At 37.0% G+C, this 24580-nt stretch overlaps 1 protein-coding gene across 2 annotated transcripts in view; it reads left to right on the forward strand.

The window, feature by feature from the left end:
• Positions 1-11184: 11184 nt before the first annotated feature.
• Positions 11185-24580, forward strand: part of zmp:0000001168 (signal-induced proliferation-associated protein 1) — a 36512-nt gene continuing 23116 nt past the window's right edge. For both annotated transcript variants that reach the window (XM_056452627.1, XM_056452626.1), the window contains exons 1-6: positions 11185-11565; positions 13443-14651; positions 20964-21088; positions 21243-21431; positions 23243-23417; positions 23648-23751. In XM_056452627.1, coding sequence (XP_056308602.1) covers positions 13529-14651; positions 20964-21088; positions 21243-21431; positions 23243-23417; positions 23648-23751 — 1716 coding nt within the window. In that variant the 5' untranslated portion in view covers positions 11185-11565; positions 13443-13528. The remainder of the gene's footprint in view (positions 11566-13442; positions 14652-20963; positions 21089-21242; positions 21432-23242; positions 23418-23647; positions 23752-24580) is intronic.

Genomic DNA, 24580 nt, shown 5'->3' on the forward strand with positions numbered 1-24580 from the left:
ATGAAAGCTGGAGCAACACGGTGGCTCAGTGGTTAGCACTGTCACCTCACAGCAAGAAGGTTGCTGGTTTGACTCCCAGCTGAGCCAGTTGGCATTTCTGGGTGGAGTTTGCATGTCCGACTCTTTAAGACCACAGTGTCTCCATCTTCTGATGGCTACTTCCAGCAGGATAACGCACCATGTCATAAAGCGCCAATCATCTCAGACTGGTTTCTTGAACATGACAATGAGTTCACTGTACTCAAATGGCCTCCACAGTCACCAGAGCTCAATCCAATAGAGCACCTTTGGGATGTGGTGTAACGGGAGATTGGCATCATGGATGTGCAGGTAACAAATCTGCCGCAACATCATAATGCTATCATGTCAAAATGGAGCAAAATCTCTGAGGAAAATTTCCAGTACCTTGTTGAATCTATGCCATGAAGGATTAAAGCAGTTCTGAAGGCAAAAGGGGGTCCAACCAGTTACTAGTAAGGTGTACCTAATAATGTGACCACAGCAAGAAGGTCGCTGGTTTGAGTCCGGATCAGTTGGCATTTCTGTGTGGAGTTTGCATGTTCTCCCGCAATGGTTTGGGTTTCCACCTGTTGCTCCGGTTTCCTCCCAACATATGCTCTACAGGTGAATTAAGTAGTGTAGTGTATGTGTGAATGTGAGAGTGTATGGGTGTTTTCCTGTACTGGGTTGTGGCTGGATGGGCATCCGCTGGGTCAAACATATGCTGGAATAGTTGCCGGTTCATTCTGCTGTGGAGACCTCTGATAAATCAGAGACTAAGCTAAAGGAAAATGAATGAATGAATGAATGATGAAAACTAGCTAGCACATTCCAGCTTTACTGGAATGTGAAGAAGACCCTCATTAAAATGTCATACAGTGTAAACTACTGTACAAAAGGAAATCTGGTCAGTCAAGTTCAGATTCAGAATCATTTTTTGAAATATTAAAAGATCATATTGCAGCCCAAAAATATTATTATTCTTTTTTATATTATAATAATTTATTTAGGGGTTTTCAGCTTTATTGGTATAGGAGAAGTGGAGATTTTACAGACAGGAACGTGTGGGGAGCAGAGATCAGCAAAAGACCTCAAGCATCGAACTTGGGTCGCCGTGAGCATCTCAGTACTATATGGAGACACACTAACCACTAGGCCATGGCTTAATAAAGTCTGGACTCTGGTACAGATGCGGACCTCATTTTTTAATGCAAGACTGCGTAAAGGATTCAAATTGTGGGTTTCCTTTATTGATAAATGCATAAACCTTGTAAATCTACTGTTCATTTGTTTGTATTTTTGTAAAAAATAAATGAATAAATAAATGAAAGAATACGGGCTGAAATCAAATTGTAAGCAAAATATTCGTTTTCCTCAAAATAAGTTTCTCTGCGTGACTCTGTTGACATGACATCCAGTGATCATACGAGGCTTCACGTGGTCGAGCGGGCTTATCGGATGCGTGCGTCTGCTATAAAAACTTTACGCACCGCAGCAAATCGATCATTTGAATAGATGAAGATGTCACAGTCTCACGGAAAAGAAAACTTGATGAAGAGAATAGTCAGTTCAAAGTTGAATGGACAGATAAGAATGCGTTTATTTTGCCACAAGCCAGCACAAAGCCATTCTGCTTGAGTTGTAATAAGACAATTGGAGTTGTAAAGAGTGGAAATGTGAAACGCCACTATGAAATGAAACATGGACATTTTGATCGGCAGTATCCACAAAATACAGATATAAGGACCGCAAAACTACAACACCTGAAGTTTTCATTACACACCTTTTGTATTTTTCACCTTTTTATGGAGAGAGGTCTGGATGCAGACCTGGTGCAGTTGCAATCTGAGCTGCATGCAATGCTTTTTAATGCCCACACCATACCCCTCACAGTGATGTCATTAGCTCCATTGAGTGTATTGTGTCTCACATTGCATCTCTGACATATGCAATCTCAGCTTGCATCATCATGCCTGCATCCAGATACTATTTGTTGTGTTTTGTACACAAATGCACTTATATTAGTGTTTTTGCCACATTTGCATTGTGTTTAATGTGTTTTGAATGCAAATGCCACTTTATTTAAAGAAAAATAAATAGTGTTGACTTGTGATGCATGTTATGGATGTTTATTAAAAACAATAAGATCAGTTGTTCCAGACCTTTGACCTTCATAAAAATTCAGATTTGGACCTTTTAATGTAGACATTGAGAACGGCTGTACTATTGGCGCTGACTCAAAAATATTAATTAATTCAATTTATTATTCAATTAATTCATTGTCTTTCCTGACTCATTTATGAGCAGTAAAATATTATAAATATTAACATAAACACTATCATTTTTCATGTAAAAACTGCTTTTATTTCACCCAGTTTAAAAGAAATAAGACTTTTCCCAGAAGAATAAATATCACAGGAATACTGTGTCCTTGCTCCGTTACACACCACATGGGAAGTATATGAAAAGGTATTGAAATTTCACAGGAGGGCGAATAATTTGGCCTCCATTCGGTGTCTGTGTGGCATGATATCCGATAGAGTAAACTGTAGGTCAGAATAATTTTATTAAAGCGATAGAGATCAGACAATGACATTAATCTACCTCTCTCTCCATTCTCTAACAAGCCAAGAGCTAGAGATCCCAAAAGAGGGTGTGCGCAGAAGCAAAAGTCATGCGAATAGGCCTGTCATGATATCTGCTTTTGTTGTATGATATATTGCACTGAAATATAGTCTGATAAACAATGTTATTGTCATTTTAAGATAATTTTATGCCACTCATAATATATAATGACAGTATAATATCATCACAATGCAAGTACACTCTTCCAAAGAATTGTTTTTTATGTATGGGTGATATATATTGCATCACTAAAAATGATTGAGCTCATTTCCACGTGTTGTGCGATAAGTCCATATATTGATTATTATGACAGGCCTACATGCAACATGAGCTTTAAAAACTTGGCAAACGGCGGTGAATGTTTTATGAGTACTTTCCGATGTGTTTGGTGAAGTTTGCAGGAAGCCCCTATTGTGCAGGTCAGCTGGGTGGATGTGGTCTGATCTACACCATAGTCTGCATGCTATTTTTGACTGAGAGGAAGTGCATAAAAATGAAAACCATTGTACCTTAGCAACCACATCATGTTTTCGCTGACATTTAGGCCTTGCGATTCTTTTTCTTTCGTTTTTTTTTGTTAGACATGAGAATCATTCGTTTACTACAATTGAACTTCCTTCCTGTTTTTTTTGCTTTATAAAACTGGCCTGCTTATACACACTGTAAAAAAAAATATCGTAAAAAAAAGGTCAAATGACTGGCAGCTACGGCTGCCAAACAAAAACCATAATATTACGGTAAAATTTCTTTATTGAAATAAAGTGCAAAAAATAATAAATCTACAGATATTTTCATTAAAATGTTTACAAAAAAACACTGTTATTTTACAGACTTTTCCTAGATTATTACGATCAAATCCGTTCAAAAAAGTTACACACTAAGAGTTTTACAGAGAAACACTGTTATTTCACAGACTTTTCCTAGATTTTTATGATCGAACACCATCAATAAAGTGACTGCACTAAAATTTCAAGAGAAAAAATTTTATTTAAAAGAATTTTCTCTCTCAACCATAACAATTAAACACCTTTAATAAAATGTCAAGCCATGCTCATGGTCGTAATTTAACAGTTTTATTTTGGATCAAAAACGTCTGGAAAAACAACAAACGAGATACAACTGATTAAAATTCTCACAACTTTAAGTTTACAGTTGTTACATTTTATTGAATAGTTTATGTAAAACATGTAGATGTTTAAGTTATATGGAATAATTCAGTTACAAATCTTAAATGAAATGGAACTTTAATGTGAAGGGGATGCTGACAAAGGAGTGCAGATCCAAATGCAGGTTTATTACACAGAGATGGTCAGGCAAGCAACAGTCAACACAGGGGCAAACAGATGTATGCAGGGAATCCAGAGTCATGGTCAAATAACAGCCAAATGGTCAGTCCAAGCAGCAAACCACATAAACAATTAAACAAAGCACAGCAAAAGAAAGAAACGCATCATAATGTTCACAGTAACAGCATAACAAGACTTAGCAATTGGAGCGTGCGTCTGTGCTGCTTTTAAAGTCCATGTAATCAGTTCATAACGATCCTCTGACTGTGTGTGTGCAATTAGCGGAATCCGGAGCAGGTGCATGTGAGCGGAATTTATTTATTTTATTTTTTGAACGGATTTGATCGTAATAATCTAGGAAAAGTCTGTAAAATAACTGTGTTTTTCTGTAAACATTTTAATGAAAATATCTGTAGATTTATTATTTTTTGCACTTTATTTCAACAAAGAAATTTTACCATAATTTTATGGTTTTTGTTTGGCAGCCATAGCTGCCAGTCATTTGACCTTTTTTTTAAGATTTAAATTTTTTTTTACAGAGCAAGTAATTACAATTTATTACTTTAATTTTACGTAATTTTAAATGTACTTCAAAAAAACTGGAAAAAACACTAAATAATACGGCAATTATATTGTATAAAACATGAAAATTTTCCTGTAATTTGTCATTAATTTTATAGTACATAAAATAACAGTCAAGCTGTTAATTTACAAATATTGTTTGTAATTTTTACGGACTTTTGAATATAATTTAAAATAACAGAAAAAATACTGTATAAATAATACAGTAATTTCCTTGTATAAAAAACAAAAACGTCAGTAATTTGTTTTTAATGATAAAGTACCTAAAATGACAGTCAAACTGTTAATTTAGAAAGATTGTTTGTCGTTTTACTAAGTTTTGAATTTAATTTGAAATTACAAAAAAATACTGTAAAAAATTTAGAGATATTTTCTGTAAAATTAGGTATTTTTTTTACAGTGCAGTTGAAGTCAGAATTTTCACCCCCCACCCCCTGTAATTTTTTTTCCCAATTTCTGTTTAACGGAAAGAAGATTTTTTTCAACACATTTCTAATCATAATAGTTTAATAACTCATTTCTAATAACTGATTTCTTTTATCTTTGCCATGATGACAGCACATAGGGTTTGACATTTTCAAGATACTAATATTCAGCTTAAAGTGACATTTAAAGGCTTAACTAGGTTAATTAGGCAAGTTAAAGTAGTTAGGCAAGTCGTTGTATAACAGTGGTTTGTTCTGGAGACAATCCAAGGCAAATATTGCTTAAGGCGGCTAATAATATTGACCTTAAAATGGTTTAAATATTTAAAAACTGCTTTTATTCTAGCCAAAAAGACTTTCTCCAGAAGAAAAAATATTTTAGGAAATACTGTGAAAAATTCCCAGCTCTTATTAACATCATTTGGAAAATATTTGAGAAAAAGAAAACGAAAATCACAGGAGGGCGAATCATTCTGACTTCAACTGTACGTGTCAGTGTTTGTGTATTGGGAACAGTGCATGTTGGGTTATATTTGGCGTCGTGATATTTGTTTTTCAAGATTCCCTAATGATGAACTGCATTTTTTTATTTACGTTCCTGAAATATTTTACATCTGGTCAAATGCTGACATGTAATTATAATGTCTTCAACGGCAAGCCAATCATATCTTAAAAAGCTCTAAGCTTTATTAGCTTTTAACCTGCGGTCACACTGGGCTGTGTATGTGCGAAATTCTGTCGTGCGGCGCTGCGAAAAGGGGCGGGATTAAACAAGATGATTAGACATTTAAAAAAGCGAGCGATTGCTCCATGTTTTAAATTTCTGTCCAGAGAGGTCACGTTTTGATTCTCGATTGGTCTCACACAGTCAAGTGATGCGATTTCACAGGTCAGAGTTCACCAAGCTTGAACTTTGCACATGCGAAACTTCACGCATGACCTTGCGTTTCCGGTCTGACGCATTCGCGTGCGTATGAATGGAAGTCTATGGGAAGAAAAGCCCAGTGTGACCGTAGCTTAATTCTGGATAGCGCCATTTTAATTATTAGTAATGCAGATTTTAAAAGTGTAAGACAGCTGTGATATTGTCTAAATTGTGTCATTTTTTAAATTTTAATACATTTGATAATACATTGCAAAACAATGCTATCTTACAATGCCAGCCAGCTCATGAGCTGAGTGATTTCGATTCTTTTAGCCATAATGCCAGATAGTTTTTGTACTATAAGATATACTTACCGGGGCGACATTTTGGCTCAGTGGTTAGCACTGTTACCTCACAGCAAAAAGGTTGCTGATTCGAGTCCCAGCTGAATCAGATGGCATTTCTGTGTGGAGTTTGCATGTTCTCCCCATGTTGGCGTGGGTTTCCTCTGCGTGCTCCGGTTTCCCCCACAGTTCAAACACATACGCTGTAGGTGAATTGAGTAAACTAAATTGGCCATAGTGTATGAGTGTGTGTGTGTGTGTGTGTGTGAATGAGTGTGTGAGGGTGTCTTGAGTCTGGAAGGGCGTCTGCTGTGTAAAACATATGCTGCAATAGTTGGCGGTTCATTCCACTGTGACGACCCCTGATGAATAAAGGGACTAAGCCGAAGTAAAATGAATGAATGATATACTAACTGTGTGTGTGTGTGTGTGTGTGTGTGTGTGTGTGTGTGTGTGTGTGTGTGTGTGTGTGTGTGTGTACTGTATATAAGGAACAAGCCTCGTTTGGCTACATTTTAATTTGTTGGTTTCACTAGAATGCAGTTGGATTAGAGACTGTTAATCTTTTTTTTCGGAGTGGGTAAAGCAGCTGTGTGGGAGCTGTGGCCTGTGCTGACCTGCAGGCAGATGCTTGTGTCATCCATACACTGCTCAGGGAAGGTTAACACATTTTCAGAGAGTTCACTTGCTAAATGGAGCTACTGTAGATTACGCGTTCGGAGGCAAACAAAGCCTAAACATGCAGTAAACTGAATAGATTCGTAACATACTGCGTTTTTTATGATTATCATTTAAATTAACGTACAATTAGACCATGATGATAATCCTGGTGTTGGTATTTCACAGTAATTTAGTTTAATTTGTATTCTTTTAATATATGCAGTTGAAGTCAGAACTATTAGCCTCATTGTATATTTTTTCCTCAATTTCTGTTTAACGGAATCATATTTCTTTAACATTTCTTAACATAATAGTTTTAATAACAAAATTTTTATAGCTGATTTTTTTCTCTTTGTCATGATGACAGCACATAATATTTGACTAGATATTCTTCAAGACACTAGTATTCAGCTTAAAGTGACATTTAAAGGCTTAACTAGGTTAATTAGGTTAAAGTTAGAGTAATTAGGCAAGTCATTGTATAACAGTGGTTTGTTCTGGAGACAATCCAAGGCAAATATTGCTTAAGGGGGCTAATAATATTGACCTTAAAATGCTTTAAAAATAAATTAAAACTGCTTTTTTTCTTACCAAAATAAAACAAATAAGACTTTCTCCAGAGGAAAAAATATCCCTTGCGCTGTTAAACATCATTTGGGAAACATTTGAAAACGAATAAAGACCTTACAATGAAGATTCATCATTCAATTCTAGTCATTTTCCTCATATAACACATTAATGCTTCTCAAAGCTGCCAAAATAAATATTGTAGTGAGCGCGGTTTTCATTTGACATTTATTTGTTCACCATGTTCACATTTAGGACGTTCCCTGATTGTGATGAAACAAGCATTCGGTCTAATTTCCTATGTGTTTTATCATATAGTTCAGTGTTTCTCAACCACGTTCCTGGAGGACCACCAGCACTGCATGTTTTGGATGTCTCCTTTTTCTGTCACACCCTTTACATGTGTTTCGGTCTCTGCTAATGAGCGGTTGATGATGGCATTGAAGACGCAAGAACGCTGAAAAACAGCAATGGAAAATGGGCAGAGCTGGTGGTCCTCCAGGAACATGGTTGAGAAACACTGATATAGTTGCTCATATAGAGCTGTATGCAAGGCATTCTTTATAAAGCACATTCACTGAGTTCATTGCTTATTTCTTAAATGCCTTTCAAGGTGCATTAAAAGCATCTCTCAGTGGGCTTTCTTAGGTTGCAAAAAAAGGTTGCTCATATTTCCCCATCCCTCATCCATGTCTGCTGTGTAATACAGTTTGTTAAATGTAGTTTTCTACTCATCATCAGAAAATTAAACCTTGTCCACATGACGTTGGTCCACTTTTAATTAAAAAATTCTTTAATGTCAATAAACACACCACACTCATACATTAATAACATCAAGCAGACACTAATAACCACACTGATCGATACATGTGTGACCACAAAACCAGGCGTAAGATGAGATTTATGCATCATGTGGAAGCAGTGTAAATAAGCTTTCCTTTGATTGTATGGTGAGGCAAAGCGGTTAGCACTGTAGCCTCACAGCAAGAAGGTCACTGATTCGAGTCCCGACTAGGTCAGTTGGCATTTCTGTGTGGACTTTGCATGTTCTCCCCGTGTTGGTGTGGGTTTCCTCCGGGTGCTCCGGTTTCCCCCACAGTCCAAACACATGCGCTATAGGTGAATTAATTAACTAAACTGGCCGCAGTGTGTGTGAATGAGTGTGTATGGGTGTTTCCCAGTACTGGGTTGCAGCTGGAAGGGCATCTGCTAGGTGTAAAACATATGCTGGATAAGTTGGTGGTTCATTCCGCAGTGGCGACCCCAGAAATAGAGACTAAGCCGAAGGAAAATGAATGAACGAATTTAAATAAATTAAATTTAGTAATGATCAACCTAATTTGTTTGTTTAGATTCAGCTTATATTAATTGTTTGCAATGAACCATATTTTTAGTGCATGAAATGTCTGACCGATAACCGATAACTATATAGATTTGGAGGCAGCTAGCCAATATATAAGCCTATAAATATACATATATTTCTGCATGATTGTAAAAGCAAATATCAAACGCATAACACAGTAAACAGCTGATTTAATTTTAAAAGCATATCTTCAGAAAAATGGGATCTCTAAACTTCATTAATCAATTATACTTCTCTTTGGAAAACGTACTTTTCTATAAATAAAATGCTCACAATGTACAATAAGGTTTCATTGTTATTTACATGAACTAATTATGAACAATAGTTGTACAGCATTTGTTAATCTGTCAAAAATATTTACTTATACATTATTAAAATCCAAATTCGTGCTTGTAACGTTAGTTAATGCATTGTGAGTTTACTGTAAATGCTGTAAAATACTGTAATAAATTTAATGTTTGTTTGTTTGTTCATGTTAGTAAATGCATTAGCTAACATTAACTAATGCAACCTTATCGTAAAGTGTTACCAATAAAATCGACTGTCTGACAAAACAAAGCATAAATAAAGCAACCAAAGCATTGAATATAAAAAGTAAGACCAGTAAAATAATAAAAAAGTGGCAGGCAGCAAGCAAATGAAGTGGTTTGATCAGTGGAAAAATGCATAAATTATCGGCTTAAAAATATCGGTTTTATTTTGTTATCGGACAGACAATGATAACATTAAAAATAGCATTTATTAGCCTGGCCATCTTGCTTTCCTTTGATTGTCTGGTTTGTTAGGATTTGACAATATTTGGATGAAACTAATTGAAAATTCAATCTGAGGTTTGAAAATAATAGAAATATCGAGTAGGGATGAACCGATATAGAATTTACCGATAATTCTTTAGATTTGGAGGCCGATATATTATTTGATAAATATAAATATTTTTTTTATGCATGATTGCACAAACAAAAGGCTAACACAAATAGTAAACAACTGATTTCATTTTAAAAGCATATCTCCAGGCTTGATCTCTAATCTTTATTGATCATCTGATGTTCTCTATTGGTCAACTTTATTTTCTATAAATACAACCTGACAATAAAAAGCTTAAGTCAAGCAACCAAGGCATTGAATATAAAAAAATAATACCAGTTAAATAATGAAAACGTGGCTGACAGCAAGCAAATGTAGTAATTTAACCAGCTGAAAAATACATAAATTATCGGCTTAGAAATATCGGTTTTAATTTGTTACTCGACCGATAATGATAACATTAAAAATATAATTTATTAGCGTGGCCGCTAATATCCTGCATCAATAATATTAAGATTATCATCATTAAAGATGTCCAAATTAAGTTCTTAGCAATGCATGTTAATAATCAAAACTTAAATTTACAATAGGACACTTTCAAAACGTGGAATAGCTGATTTCTTTTAAAACCATATCTCCAGAAAAACTTTATTTTTATTCATCTCTATGGTCAACTTTCTTTTCTATAAATAAAATCGACTGCCTGAAAAAGCAAACCAGCCATTGAACATTAAAAAAATTATACCAGTAAAATAATAAAAAAGTGGCAGGCAGCAAGCAAATCAAGTGGTTTAACCAGCGGAAATTATACAGACATTATTGGCTTAAAGATATCGGCGTTTTTTTGTTATCAGACCGATAATGATAACCTTAAAAATAGCATTTATTAGCCTGGCCGCAAATATATCTTGCATAAATAATATTGAGGCCTTTAAAGTTGTCCAAGTGAAGATCTTAGCAATGCATGTTACTAATCAAAAATTGAGCTTTCAAGAGTTCCCACTTAGATATGCTTGGCGTATAAAGCAGGTTTGGCATGCTGTCCCGGGAGAGAACCCTGAGCTCGGAGATATTTGAGCTCAGGGCTCCCGCCCGGTCGATAAGCATATCAGGAGATCCGAGATCAGGTAGGTCTCGAGAGCTCCCCCTTTAGAAAAGGGAGGAAAAGGAGGAGATGGGGTGGAAGGGGGGATTCTTCCAAATGAAGATAGAAACAGTAGGGAGAAAATGATCCATTTATAGTAAACTAGGATCACTCTGATTGGATTATTACTGATTACAGATGAGTGGCCAGACATGCTCAATCATATCACATGCTCCTCTCGAAATTAGTTTATGAAACTTCACTTGTTATATTTACAATAGGAATTTTTCAAAATGTCCTGACAGATCATGATTTTACTTAATATTATAATGATTTTTGGTGTAAAAAAGAAAAATCTGTCATTTTGACCCTATTTTCAGAAATATAGCTGTGCAAAATAAGACTCCATAGTCACACATACTGTACTACGGTGCCTGTAAATGGCACAGCAGAATTAATGCACCACCCACAGCACAAACTATAATGCCATTGAGCAAAAATGCTATTAATGCAACATCTAATATTATGCACAAGCTAATAATACCCTGTTTGTCATTGTGTTTCAGGAATTCAGTGGAGGATGCAGCCGTGGTCTCTGAGGACACAGAGTTTGTGGTTGGCCATGAACGGAGAGTCAATAAGAGGTGTACCTGACTCACAATAAACCAGACGTCAGCCGATCCACATATAATCTGCCTGCTGGGGTTCGGCCTTTTGACATTATGACGAGAGCACTGTTGCGTTTTATAATCGAAGATGCTTAACGAGAGACTGAAATCATCTCTGGAGCCGCTGCGGCTTTCATTTCAGCTCAGCACTACTGAATATTTCTGTTTATGAGGAAGCTGTGGGACGGAGCTCTGCTGGCAGTGCTGGAGAATCTCGGTGTTCATGGCTAGAACAGAAACATTTGTGTCCGTCAACATTTGTGTTCCCCCCAAATCTGCTGACCAGTGTTGGGTACGTTTGTTTGTTTGTTTGTTTGTTTGTTCATTCTCCCCGTGTTGGTGTGGGTTTCCTCTGGGTGCTCCAATTTCCCCCACAGTCCAAACACATGTGCTATAGGTGAATTAAAGAAACTAAAATGGCTGTAGTGTATGAGTGTGTGTGTGTGTGTGAGAGAATGAGTCTGTATGAGTGTTTCCCAGTACTGGGTTGCAGCTGGAAGGGCATCCACTGTATAAAACATATGCTGGAAAAGTTGGCGGTTCATTCCACTGTGGCTACCCCTGCTAACTAAGGCACTAGGCTGAAGAAAAATGAATGAATGTTTGTTTGCATTTACTGTCCTCCTTGCAGAAACTAGTTCAGCCAATCAGAATGAAGGGATACATTTACCGTGTATGTCAAGTCTTACGGTTCGGTTTATGCTCATCTACATGGTTGTTGTCCAGCTATTATTCCCCTCTGATATTGGGAATAATTTACAGTTATGGTTGGGTTTAAGGGTAGGGAATAGGTATGGAGGACATTTTGAATCAAAAATGGTGTTCCAGGATCAACTTGGCAAAACATGACGTGCATTTCATACATACCATTTATTGACAGACATTTCTAAAACATGTCAGTGTTTCTAAAGCATGTGCAATTGATGGACAATGTAATCTTTAATAGAAAAAAATATATAGTAGATTTAATCATAAGAGATATCTGAGAATATCTGAGTAACAAAACACACACATATACTGGTGAAACCAGAATTTTAGCCCTCCCAAATTATTAGCCCCCCTGTTTATTTTTTCCCCCAATTTCTGTTTAACTGAGAGATTTGTTCAACAAATTTCTAAACATAATAGTTTAAATAACTCATTTCTAATAACTTATTTTATCTTTGCCATGATGACAGCACATAATATTAGACTAGATATTCTTCAAGATACTAGTGTTCAGCTTAAGGTGATATTTAAAGGCTTAATTAGAGTAATTAGACAAGTCAATGTATAACAGTGGTTTCTTCTGGAGACAATCCAAAACTAATATTGCTTAATGGGGCTAATATTGACCTTAAAAAAAAAAGTAAAAACTGCTTTTATTCTAGCTGAAATAAAACAAATAAGACTTTCTCCAGAAGAAACAATATAATAGGAAATACTGTGAGAAATTCCTTGCTTTGTTGAACATTTGGGAAAATTATTTGAAAAAGGAAAAAATAATTAACACAAGGGCTAATCATTTTGACTTCAGCTATATATATATATATATATATATATACAGTTGAAGTCAGAATTATTAGCCCCCCTGAATTATTAGCCCGTCTGTTTATTTTTTTCCCCCAATTTCTGTTTAACTGAGAGATTTTTTCAACACATTTCTAATCATAATAGTTTTAATAACTCATCTCTAATAACTGATTTATTTTATTTTTGCCATGATGACAGTAAATAATATTAGACTAGATATTCTTCAAGACACTTCTATACAGCTTAAAGTGACATTTAAAGGCTTAATTAGGCTAATTAGGTTAACTAGGCAGGTTAAGGTAAGTAGGCAAGTCATTGTATAAGGATGGTTTGTTCTATAGACTATCAAAAATAGCTTAAAGGGGCTAATATTGACCTTAAAATGGTTCATAAAAGATTTAAAACTGCTTTTATTCTAGCCGAAATAAAACAAATCAGACTTTCTGCAGAAGAAAAAATATTATCAGACATACTGTGAAAATTTCCTTGCTCTGTGAAACATCAATTGGGAAATATTTTAAAAAGAAAAACAAATTAAAAGGGGGGCTAATAATTCTGACTTCAACTGTATATATACACAATTTATTTGGTTCTCTAAATGTATACCTATTACTGTCGTTGCCTAATTTCTCAATAAATGTTCCCTTATTCACACAGATGCAGTAATTTGCTGGGCAGACTAAGAAACAAAGGGGCAGCCGAAACACACGAGCTTCCTACATCTTTCAAATCAGCAGGACATCATGCAGTCGGACGATCTATTCATCCGCAAGTTCCGCAGGCAGAGCCCTCGCCCGCCGCTCACCAGAGTCAACTTTGACTCTAAGCAGGATGGTGCCAGCGTGCGAACCCGAGTGCTGGCAGAATGGCCGCCCAGGAGAGACGGAGACGGCACAAACACAGAGGGCACACCCAGCACTGAATCTGCACTCAGTCTGAGGACAGCGGGACGAGGACACATAATGCAGCGTAGCAACAGCGACGTCACCCTGGGGGATCTGGACTCCACAGGGCAGGTCGGGAGAAAACTCCTACGGGTCGACAAAACTGGGACTTCCGCTCAGGGCGAGTACTTGCACCGAGAATACGGCAGCCTCTCCTCACTAGAAAGACAAACGCAATCTGTGGATCCCAACGCAGAAGGTGCACTCAGTCCCAATGCACTGCGCTTTAGAGATCCGTTCGTGCTGCTGGGCCTTCAGGAGGCGCCTCCAGAAGTGGACGGGTTTTTTCAATCACTCAATCCTCCTGCTGTAGATGCAAACGCAAAACCGGCCAAACCACCCAAACCGGAGGGACTCGGGAAGAAGTCGAAACCGTCGCCTCCTCAAGCGCATCAGTTTTCATGTGATCAAGGTGTATCGGGCGGTGCATGGGTGCGCAATTTTGCACACTATGACGTCCAGAGCATTTTATTCGATCTATCAGAGGCTGCAACCAATCGGGATAGTATTGGCCGTAAGAAAAATATAACATCAGGTGCATCTGCGGCCTCACAACTCCGTCCGCTTGCGCAATCGACACAATCTTCAGTTTCTCAGGGTGGATGTGGTGGAAGTACAGGCAGCGGGGCTGGATCTGATGATGTGGAGCAGTCTTTGCTGGATGAAGGAGACGGGAATGATAATGATCTCCTGCTCAGCTGTCCGCACTTCAGGAATGAGATGGGTGGAGAGGAGAGCGTGGGGCTCGGGCTGCCACGACCCGGCAGATACAGGTGGAGGAGCTTTCAGAGCCCCAATGATGCTGTGTCTGTGCTGGAAGAGCCACGAGAAAGCCACGTCCAGCCCCAGGGCAAGAGCAACTACTTCATAGAGCATGCAGACCTGGGGGCGCGCTACTATCACAAGTACTTCTACATGAAAGGTGAGTGTTTGTATGTGTGTGTGTGTGTGTGTGTGAGACCAAATGTCCCCACAAGTATAGCAATACCAGTAAATTTTGACCTCATGGGGACATTTTATTTGGTTCCCATGTGGAAAACGGCTCTTAAAACACACAGGTTGAAGTATTTTTAAAATGTAAAATGCAGATTGTTTGCTGTGAGGGTTGGCTTTAGGGAAACACAGTCTCATAGTGGATATGTATCCAGGTCTACATTTCTGGAGACCGCAAAATATGTACCCAGAGGTACGTCTGGCTGAATTTTGTCTGTAAAATGAACGCTATGGGGCGGTATGATGCCGCTGACAGCTTCTGTTCCTGTTTGCGCTAAGGCTGAACGCTTGCCTCCGTTTGAATGGTTTTTCTGGTGTTACCAGATTGCGCAGTAGCTCGCACTTGGGATGTAGAGCGAAGTGGGCCATAATGACAGGGTTCGATTCCGGCGAAGAAACCAAGTAAAGCAAAAGCAAAAAATAAATAAATAAAAGGCTGATAAGTTGGTAAATCTGAAAACGTGGTGAAATCATGCGGTCGCGACAGCTTTTCTTTTTTAGATTACTTTTGAAAAAACTATCAGTTGGGTTTAGGCAAGGGGGGGGGTGTGTGGGTCAATCGGTCAGTCAGTCGACAGCAAGCTGATTGGCTGAAATGCATATTCCGGCTCCTAGTGGTAGCGCTCAGTGAATCAACTGGTACCGGGCCGCAGAAGAAATCATTAATTATTTGTTTTATTTATTATCTGAGTCTGAATAATCTTTTATTTTGAAAAAATCTCTCGCTTACATCATGGTCACTTGAGCGCCCAAATTTACCCAGTTGAATGACGGAATGCCGTGAGCGCACCGCGAGTCACATGTCAAAAACTGGCTGATCCGCCTCATACTTTGTATGGAGTATACACATTTCGGTACACTAATTATCTCAGACAAACACAGAACAGACAAACACTGCAGTTTTTTTTTCTTCATAAATAAAACTTGTATCAGTGACAGCAATCAGATTGTCATCCTCTGAGAAAATGGTTGATGGTCGCCTAGAAACCTAGGAACCTCCGCCCCAAGCACCCTCCATCCACTGTTTGGCCAAACTTGGCTACATATTGTAAATGTGTCTTTACCAAACAGAAATTATTCCAATCTTTCCAAATATGCTAATGTAACAAGGTTACGTCAACTTAAGGTGATAGTTCACCTAAAATCAAAGATTTCTCACTATTTACTCTCCCTCAACCCTTATGAGGTTTTTCTTCAGCTGAACACAAAAAGATATTTTGAAGAAAGCTGAAAACCTGCGATTTACTTTGATTATCGACCTTATTCTAATATGCGGAAGTGCGCCTGTTTTCGTGATTGTTTTAGAACTTCCGATTAGGTCCCCTATGGGAGAAATGACTAGGAATAATATACGGCAGAAAACAGTCAAACGACTCGCTCTACAAACAATTGTTTGCATTACTATACAGACCAAGTAGAATAATATAATAAGAAAATATCAGTTTGCAACATCAAGCAGCGTAACGAGCAGTTTTTAACGTCTAAAAATGAATGGAAGTGAATGAGACCGGAAGTCTCGAGCCAAAGAGATTCAAATGGCTGCGCCCGCTGGTCAGCAAAGAATAAGGTGAATAGGCTAAATTCAACATCTATTTTCATTAAAAACTGGAAAAGGGTTCACATTAGTTTGTGAATAAGCTACTCTCCCCCAGAAATGTGCATTTAAAATAAATGAAACGCTATATGTTTCTATTATTATTCTTCTTCTTCATACACAGAGATAGTGTGTGATGTGTCTCTGTTGTTAATGCTGCTATTTGATTACTAATTTTAGCATTTAATGGCTAATGAACAGTCGAAAGAATGAATGAAACAAACATTTCAAACTGTCATCTGTGGCGTTGCATTGCATGTTGCATTAGTTATATTTAACTATGTCATATAGTCTAAAACACGCTCTCATGTGTTTATTATTTATATTTTGGGTGGAGGAAATAAAGCTCCAATATAATATGCTCCCTAAAGGAACACTAAAGGAGCTAATATATCCTAACAGGTTGATAGCAATACCCTATAGACTGCTAATGCATAACATCTCACATACATACTGCTCTAGGTGGTAAAGCATTTCAGGGGATCTACTATGCACATTAGTCAAAGAGAAGATACTAAGTTTTCCTTTTAAGTCCTAGTGTCAAGCTGTTGTTGTCCCTAAAGGTGCATTTTGTTCTGAGAGTGTTGAAACAGTGTCTGATATTGCATTTCAATAACATTGCATTTCTAAGACCAAATGTTCTGATTGTAAAGGCCCTCTCACATCAAAAGTGATGCAACAAAAGTTTAGCGGATGACATTCAAATGGTGTTTTAACACCGAATATGTGTTGTGGAGAACAAAATGCTAATTCGTCCACAGCAGTGCAACAGATGGCGCAACAATCACCATTCATAATCAATGCGAGAGCGCAATAATAAGCCTGCAAGTCAACTTCAGTGTTCTGTGGAGTAAAAAAAATACAAGGCAAAGTATACAGTTATTAAAGGGAACCTGTTATGCACCTAAGTCTAAATGCTCCTAACAGTGGACAAAACAGGACTCGACTCGACTGGATACGACGTATGACGAACTGGCACAGGACAGCAGACAAGAGGGAGCTATAAAGAGAAAGAATTAACAAACAAACAGGTGAACTGAATAAACTAATAATGGGTTAACAAGGAGGGTTTGACCGGAGAGCACATGACACAAAGAGACAACACAAGCCATGTGCTCACGAGAAAACAGCAGTAGAACACAGCCAATGAGAGAACTCATTAGCCGCGTATTCACGTGACCAGACCACTACAGCGTATGGCCACAATGTAAACATGAAGCTTACACAACGGCAACACAAACAGAATGCAAGACACGAGTACACGATAAAAACACTTACCATGTACTCACACATGCGACATGCATGCTCTGATCCCAACACTAACTGAAAGCGAAACCAACTAGACAGGGGCGCTAAGAATAAACACCGTGCCACGAACAAATAACACACACCAGGACGAGAGCACGCATCCCGAGCACGGCATAGCCAAGAAGGCACTCATACAAAGACGAAGACAGACAATGACAGGAAATATGAGTGCTGAGAAAACTCGAGCCGAGCACAACATGCTAGACATGACAGGACTAGTGTCTGGACTGCACCACCAAAACAAGACTTAACAAGACCGAAGTGGCAGAGTCCTGACATTTTGATCCTAATTATGGCGTTTTGGGGACTCCCGCTTTAAATGCAAATGAGATTGTGCTCTTTTCAAAAAAGGGTGGAGCTACATATGTCTGTGTGTCAGCATAATTCAATACAAACGCCTTGTGCAGAGCTGCAGTCTAGGTGTCGGAGGCTGGAGAATGCTGGACCTCAGTGAAGACTCGTCTGTCCCTGGAGCGTCACAGGAATCAGTCTCATGTTCTCCACTCTTCCATTACCACCACAGCAGCTGCTCAGGATACGGCCTGGTCCAGGATTATGGAAACCTTGGGATCGTCTCGTCACTGGTCTTGGATGGATCAGTGGCGCTGCATAGTCTCAGGGCCTCAGGATTAGTATCCCCAGGTGGAAATAGAGAATAGTGGCGGTTGAGAAAACAAGACGTCCTATGATAATGAGGGAGAGATGGTCACTAGTGGGCGGGGCTTTCCCCCACTGATGACATCATACAAAGGGAGAATGTCAATCAAAGTGTTTCTGCAGACTGTTTTTATCAAGTGCGAATAGAATTAATAAATGTTTACCATTAGAGGCTGGCTATATTTACAAACTGTTGCCACACAAGTGTATTTAAACCCCTTAAAAAGGGATTTTTGCATAATAGGTTGCCTTTAAGTTAAGATACACTTTCGTGTCTGCAGTAGATGCAAGCAGCGCTTTCATTTACATGTGATTAAAGTTGCTCGTCCTCCTCTAATATTACTTTTTATTGGTTTTTACAAGAAATCTGCCCCAGTTTGGTTTCCTGATGCATGCGGCAGTGGTATTGCACTGAGTATAATTCAAGAATAGCTCTTATACACGTATATATTTTTAGGCATGTGGAGAATTGTAGACTTTACTGCAGTGTCTCTCAAACTGCCGAGAGAACGGATCAACAGTTTTGATGACTCATTCTGCACTTCAGAGTATCATCAGTATTTCTGTCTAATCACATGCAGGGATGGGATTGTGGAAACTGCAGTGCACAAATATACACCACAATATTAAGGGCAGCACAGTGGCTCTGTGGTTAGCACTGTTGCCTTACAGCAAGAGGGTTGCTGGTTCGAGTCCCGGCTGGACCAGTTGGTATTTCTGTGTGGAGTTTGCATGTTCTCCCTGTGTTGGTGTAGGTTTCCTTCGGGTGCTTCAGTTTCCCCCACAGTCCAAACACATGCGCTATTAGTGAATTGGATAATGAGCTAAATTGGCCGTAGTGTATGAGTGTGTGTGTATGGGTGTTTGTTGCACTGGGTTGTGGCTGAAAGGGCATTCGCTGTGTAAAACATATGCTGGAATAGTTGACGGTTCATTCCGCTGTGGAGTAGAGACTAAGCCAAAGGAAAATGAATGAACATTTAAGCTTTATACAGTTTTGCATTAATAATTGATTTAGCTCACTGTAAATGATCCAGTTGTTGTAAACATTCTAGTTTAAGAGAAAAACAAAAGGAAAATACTTGAAATGTACACACAATTCTGGAATGTCATGCATTAAGACATCAACAAATAGGCCTGGCACGATATCTGCTTTATGTTGTACGGTATATTGCACCAAAATATATTGTAATAAACAGTATTATTGTCATTCAAGATCATGTTATGCTGCTCATTATATAATGCCAGAATGACAATATAATATCATGTCATAATAATGTCATATAATATGTCAATTTGAGGAACGGTGTAAGATTCTGAATGAGGAATAGTGATCAATATAATGGTTTCTGTTCATAAAAATGATCTGACAGGAAAACATTTTACATTAACATGCAAATTTGTGGCTAATTAGTGTTAATTTGTATGATATTTAATGCAGTGTTTCCCAACCCTATTCCTGAAGGCACACCAACAGTACACATTTTCAAGCTCTCCCTAATCCAACACACCTGAATCAACTCATCAGAACATTAGAGGAGACTCCAAAACCTGAAGTGAATGGGGGAGATAGGGGAGACATCCAAAATATGTTCTGTTGGTGTGCCTCCAGGAACAGGGTTGGGAAACACTGCTCTAATGTCACTAATTCAACACAAACATTAAATAGCTTTGGATTGCCATTAATTTGTCGCCTAGTCGTCGACTTGAGTGTACCCTGATAGAAACCTATGTTTAGAATTGTAAAACACATGCTAGTTAAGATCACAGGGAGCTTCTGGGATCGCGAGAAATGCAATCGGCTGAAGTATAAGGTAGACTCAATGAGAAGTACACATGTTTGCAAACCTACCTAAAGATACAAGCAATAATTCCGATTAGAGCGATAATGTGGAGAATATTGATCTTGTGTTGAGCCCAATGAGCCTTGCATCTAAAAATAGAGCTAGCGTGTTCCTTTAGTGATATCGCTTCAACTCACGCTGAAAATGGCGGACGTGAATCAACAAACTGAGGATATGATGACGCGCCTGTCAGTCAATATTGGTGGGCGGGGGGACCGCACTCCTACGTAAAGTTGCGGTCGATCTGAAAACCGCTCCAATTGGTCCACCGTTTTTATGTTGTTAAATTGAAAAAAAAGCACTGGGTGTGCTTATATCACCCCAATATGACGCTCTATACACCATACATGCACATATGTCTGTCCAAACAGCTTGAAAAGTAGATTTTTTTACCATAGGTGCCCTTTAAAATAAGTTTTAAAATCACTTTGAATAAAAAGTCATTGCAAATTTTATTACTGCTTATTAACGGCAGCTGTGAAGGTTGCCTGGTGATGCGATCTGTCCTCTGTAGGCTAGATCGTCTCATTTCAAAACGCTCAGTTCATCCTGTGAAGGACTCACCGTTTGAAGTCTGCATCCTTCGGAGGCTGCAGCCTCTGAAATGAGACACAGCTAGTGATTATTGTGACTGGCCTATTAGCAAATACTTTAAGATTTGCTATGAAGTTCACACTCTTAAAACTACCAGACACCTTTGCTCATTCATGCCTATTAATGCCAGTAAGGAGCTGTCAAATGTTGCGCAATCACAGTTCCTCAATATTCTGATGATGCTTTCTTTTATTACTGTGTTTTGTGTTTGTGTGTGGCTAAACGCTTCCCTCTTTTATTCCAGATCATCAGAATTTCTTCGGCATGGATGAGCGCTTGGGGCCGGTGGCTGTTAGTTTCCGCAGGGAGGAAAAAGAGGGATCAAGTGGGTCCCAGTACAACTACAGGATCATTTTCAGGACCACCGAAGTAAATACAAGACATTCTCTCACACATAAATATACAGAATTTATTTAAGATGACATTTTAAAAGCATTTGACACGTCTATTTAAAGGAGTTCTATCATGTTTTGGTGACTTGGTTTTACCCTTAGTGGTAAAAGAGTGTGTGTTTGTTGTGCAGCTGAAGACGCTGCGCGGCTCAATCCTGGAGGAGTCTGTTCCCTCCGCTGCGCGACACACAACGCCACGCGGCCTTTCCCCCAAGAGACTGCTGGAGTTTATTCTGCCTGATCTAAACCTGCATTGCCTCAGACTGGCCTCCACATCTCCTAAAGTCAGAGACACACTGCTGAAGCTGGACGAGCAGGGGGTACGAGAGCTCACACTCTGCACAACTGCTGGACTGATGCTGGATTGTGTTTGAGAGTTACTGAAGAAGAGCTTCTGTAGTCATATTCGGGTCTGTTTTGGCCCAAATGAGATACAAAAAATAACTGTTTTTATTTAGGAAACAAAACTTTGCAAAACATTTAAGACCCTCAAATTATTATGATTATAATTTTTTAAATATGCATAATTTATTATTATTATTATTATTATTATTATTATTATTATTATTATTATTATTATTATTATTTTATTAAAAATACACATCATTTTGTTATTGTTATATAATAATAATAATATTATTATTATTAAAATATTCATATTATTATTATTATTATTATTATTACTAAAATACACACCAGTTTGTTATTGTTTAATAATAGTAATAATAAGTAATTCATTATTCATTATTGTTATTATTTAAAATATGTGTAATTTTATTATTACTATTAAAAATACACTCCGTTTTGTTATATGATAATAAGTATTATTATAATTTTTTATTATTATTTAAAACATGCATAATTTTATTATTATTAAAAATACACACCAGTTTGTTATTGTTATATAATAATAGTAATAATAATAATAATATAATTATTGTTAAAATATTCATATTATTATTACTAAAATACACACCAGTTTGTTATTGTTATATAATAATAGTAATAATATTATTATTAAAATATTCATATTTTTATTATTATTACTAAAATACACACCAGTTTGTTATTGTTATATAATAACAGTAATAATAAGTAATAGTCATTGAGTTATTCATTATTGTTATTATTTAAAATATGTGTAATTTTATTATTATTATTAAAAATACACCCCGTTTTGTTATATGATAATAAGTATTATTTTTTTTATTATTATTATTTAAAACATGCATAATTTTATTATTATTAAAAATACACACCATTTTGTTATTGTTATATAATAATAGGAATAATATTAATATTATTATTACTATTATTTAAAATAAGCATAATTTTTTATTATTATTATTAAAATACACACCAATTTGTATTTATAATAAGTAATATTAATACTTTATTTTTTTTATCAAAATACATATATTTATTTATAATTTTCACAGATTTTATAAAAAGATAAAGCTTTTTTAAATTAAATTTTTCATGTTCTGGTCATTTTGGAACTGGATGTGTGTCAGTAAAACTTTTTTCTAACTTGTTTGATGAAATCTTATAATCTTATATTTATAAACAATTATCAAAACATTTATTTAAAAATATATTCAGCCTTTCTTTCTGTATTTTTTATTTTATCATTATTATTTTTTTGGTGCAGTTCAAGAGGGATTTTCATTTTTCATTATTAATAAAAAGCAGTTACTAAAATCATAATAATACCATTAAACATCAGCTTATTGTTTTTCATATTCACTCAAAAGGGTTCTGATCAGATGATTTTAGTTTATTTTTGTATTTAACAAGACCATTCATAGTATTAAATAACACAGAATTAAAAAAAGTTACAGACTGTCTTAGTTTTCTTACTTTCCCAATATTCCCTTAAAATAACTAAATAATAATAATTAATTAAAAACAAACATGTGATTAAACATTTTTTTAAGTAACCACTATTTTATAAAATAATGATTCTTCAGCTCCCAATACCTGAAATAGGAAATAGTTTACAGATTTGAATGCATTATGAGGATTAAATTAAATATTAGGAAGAGAGATGAGGTGTGTAGAACAATCGGTTGGAGAAGTGACTGTAATGTAATTGTTTAATATGCGTGTGTGTGTGTGTGTGTGTGTGTAGCTGAATTTCCAGCGGAAGGTTGGCGTGATGTACTGCCGGGCGGGACAGAGCACTGAAGAGGACATGTATAATAACGAGAGCTCCGGGCCCGTGTTTGAGGAGTTTCTGGATCTTCTGGGAGACCGAGTGAGACTCAAGGGCTGGGAGAAATACAGAGCTCAGCTCGACACCAAAAGTGAGACTCAAACACAACGTACACACTTGTCAGATTGACTATAGTGAACATGCACTATTAAACAGTAGCGTGTTCTTGCATGAGCTTTGCATAAATGTAATGTAATAATAACAGTAGTGTTGCACACTGTACACATGAGGTCAAGGACAAAAAGAGTCTATCATCCTTATGACCTTATGACAGGAGACTCGGAGTGTAATAACATTGTTGTTTGTGTGTTTATTTCACAGCCGACTCCACAGGCACTCACTCGCTGTACACTCGCTACCAGGATTACGAGATCATGTTTCACGTCTCCACCATGCTTCCATACACAGCTAACAATAAACAACAGGTAAAGCACCCCATTAATAATGCAGAAACAATACACAGTAACGTAATGAACTAAATATCATATATTCAGCTATTTAATTTCATGTTAATTAGATTTAAAGCAGATTGTGTTATTACTTACCTTTAAATGAAATTTCATTTTCTTTTCGGCTTAGTCTCTTTATTAATCTAGGGTCGCCACAGCGGACTGAACCGCCAACTTATCCAGCATATGTTTTACGCAGTGGATGCCCTTCCAGCTGCAACCCATCACTGGGAAACATCCACACACACTCATTCACACACATACACTACGGACAATTTAGCCTACCCAATTCACCTGTACCACTTGTCTTTGGGCTCGTGGGGGAAACAGGAGCACTTGGAGGAAACCCACGCGAACAAGGGGAGAACATGCAAACTCCACACAGAAATGCCAACTGACCCAGCCGAGACTCGAACTAGTGATTTTCTTACTGTAAAGCGATTGTGCTACCCACTGCGCCACCGTGATGCTCTTTTTGACACACTTATGTTATATTTTTGGCAATAGCTAATGAGTCAAAATGATTGATTTTTCGTTAATGCCAATAATGCACTTTACAGGATAAACTGAGTTAAATATTAAGCTTTTCATTCGTTTAATTTCATGTTAATTAAAATTAAAACAGATTATCTAGTTACTTACATTTGATTGAATGAAATTTAATTTTTAGAGTGTTTTTTGACCCACTTAAATAGCATAAAATAATTTTTACTCGTCTTATGTTTTATTTTTGGCAGTAGCTAATGGGTCAGAATTATACATTTTTCTTTAATGCCAATAATCATTAGAACATTAAGTATAGATC

The sequence above is a fragment of the Danio aesculapii genome, unplaced genomic scaffold (assembly GCF_903798145.1).
Source record: "Danio aesculapii unplaced genomic scaffold, fDanAes4.1, whole genome shotgun sequence".
NCBI lineage: Eukaryota > Metazoa > Chordata > Actinopteri > Cypriniformes > Danionidae > Danio > Danio aesculapii.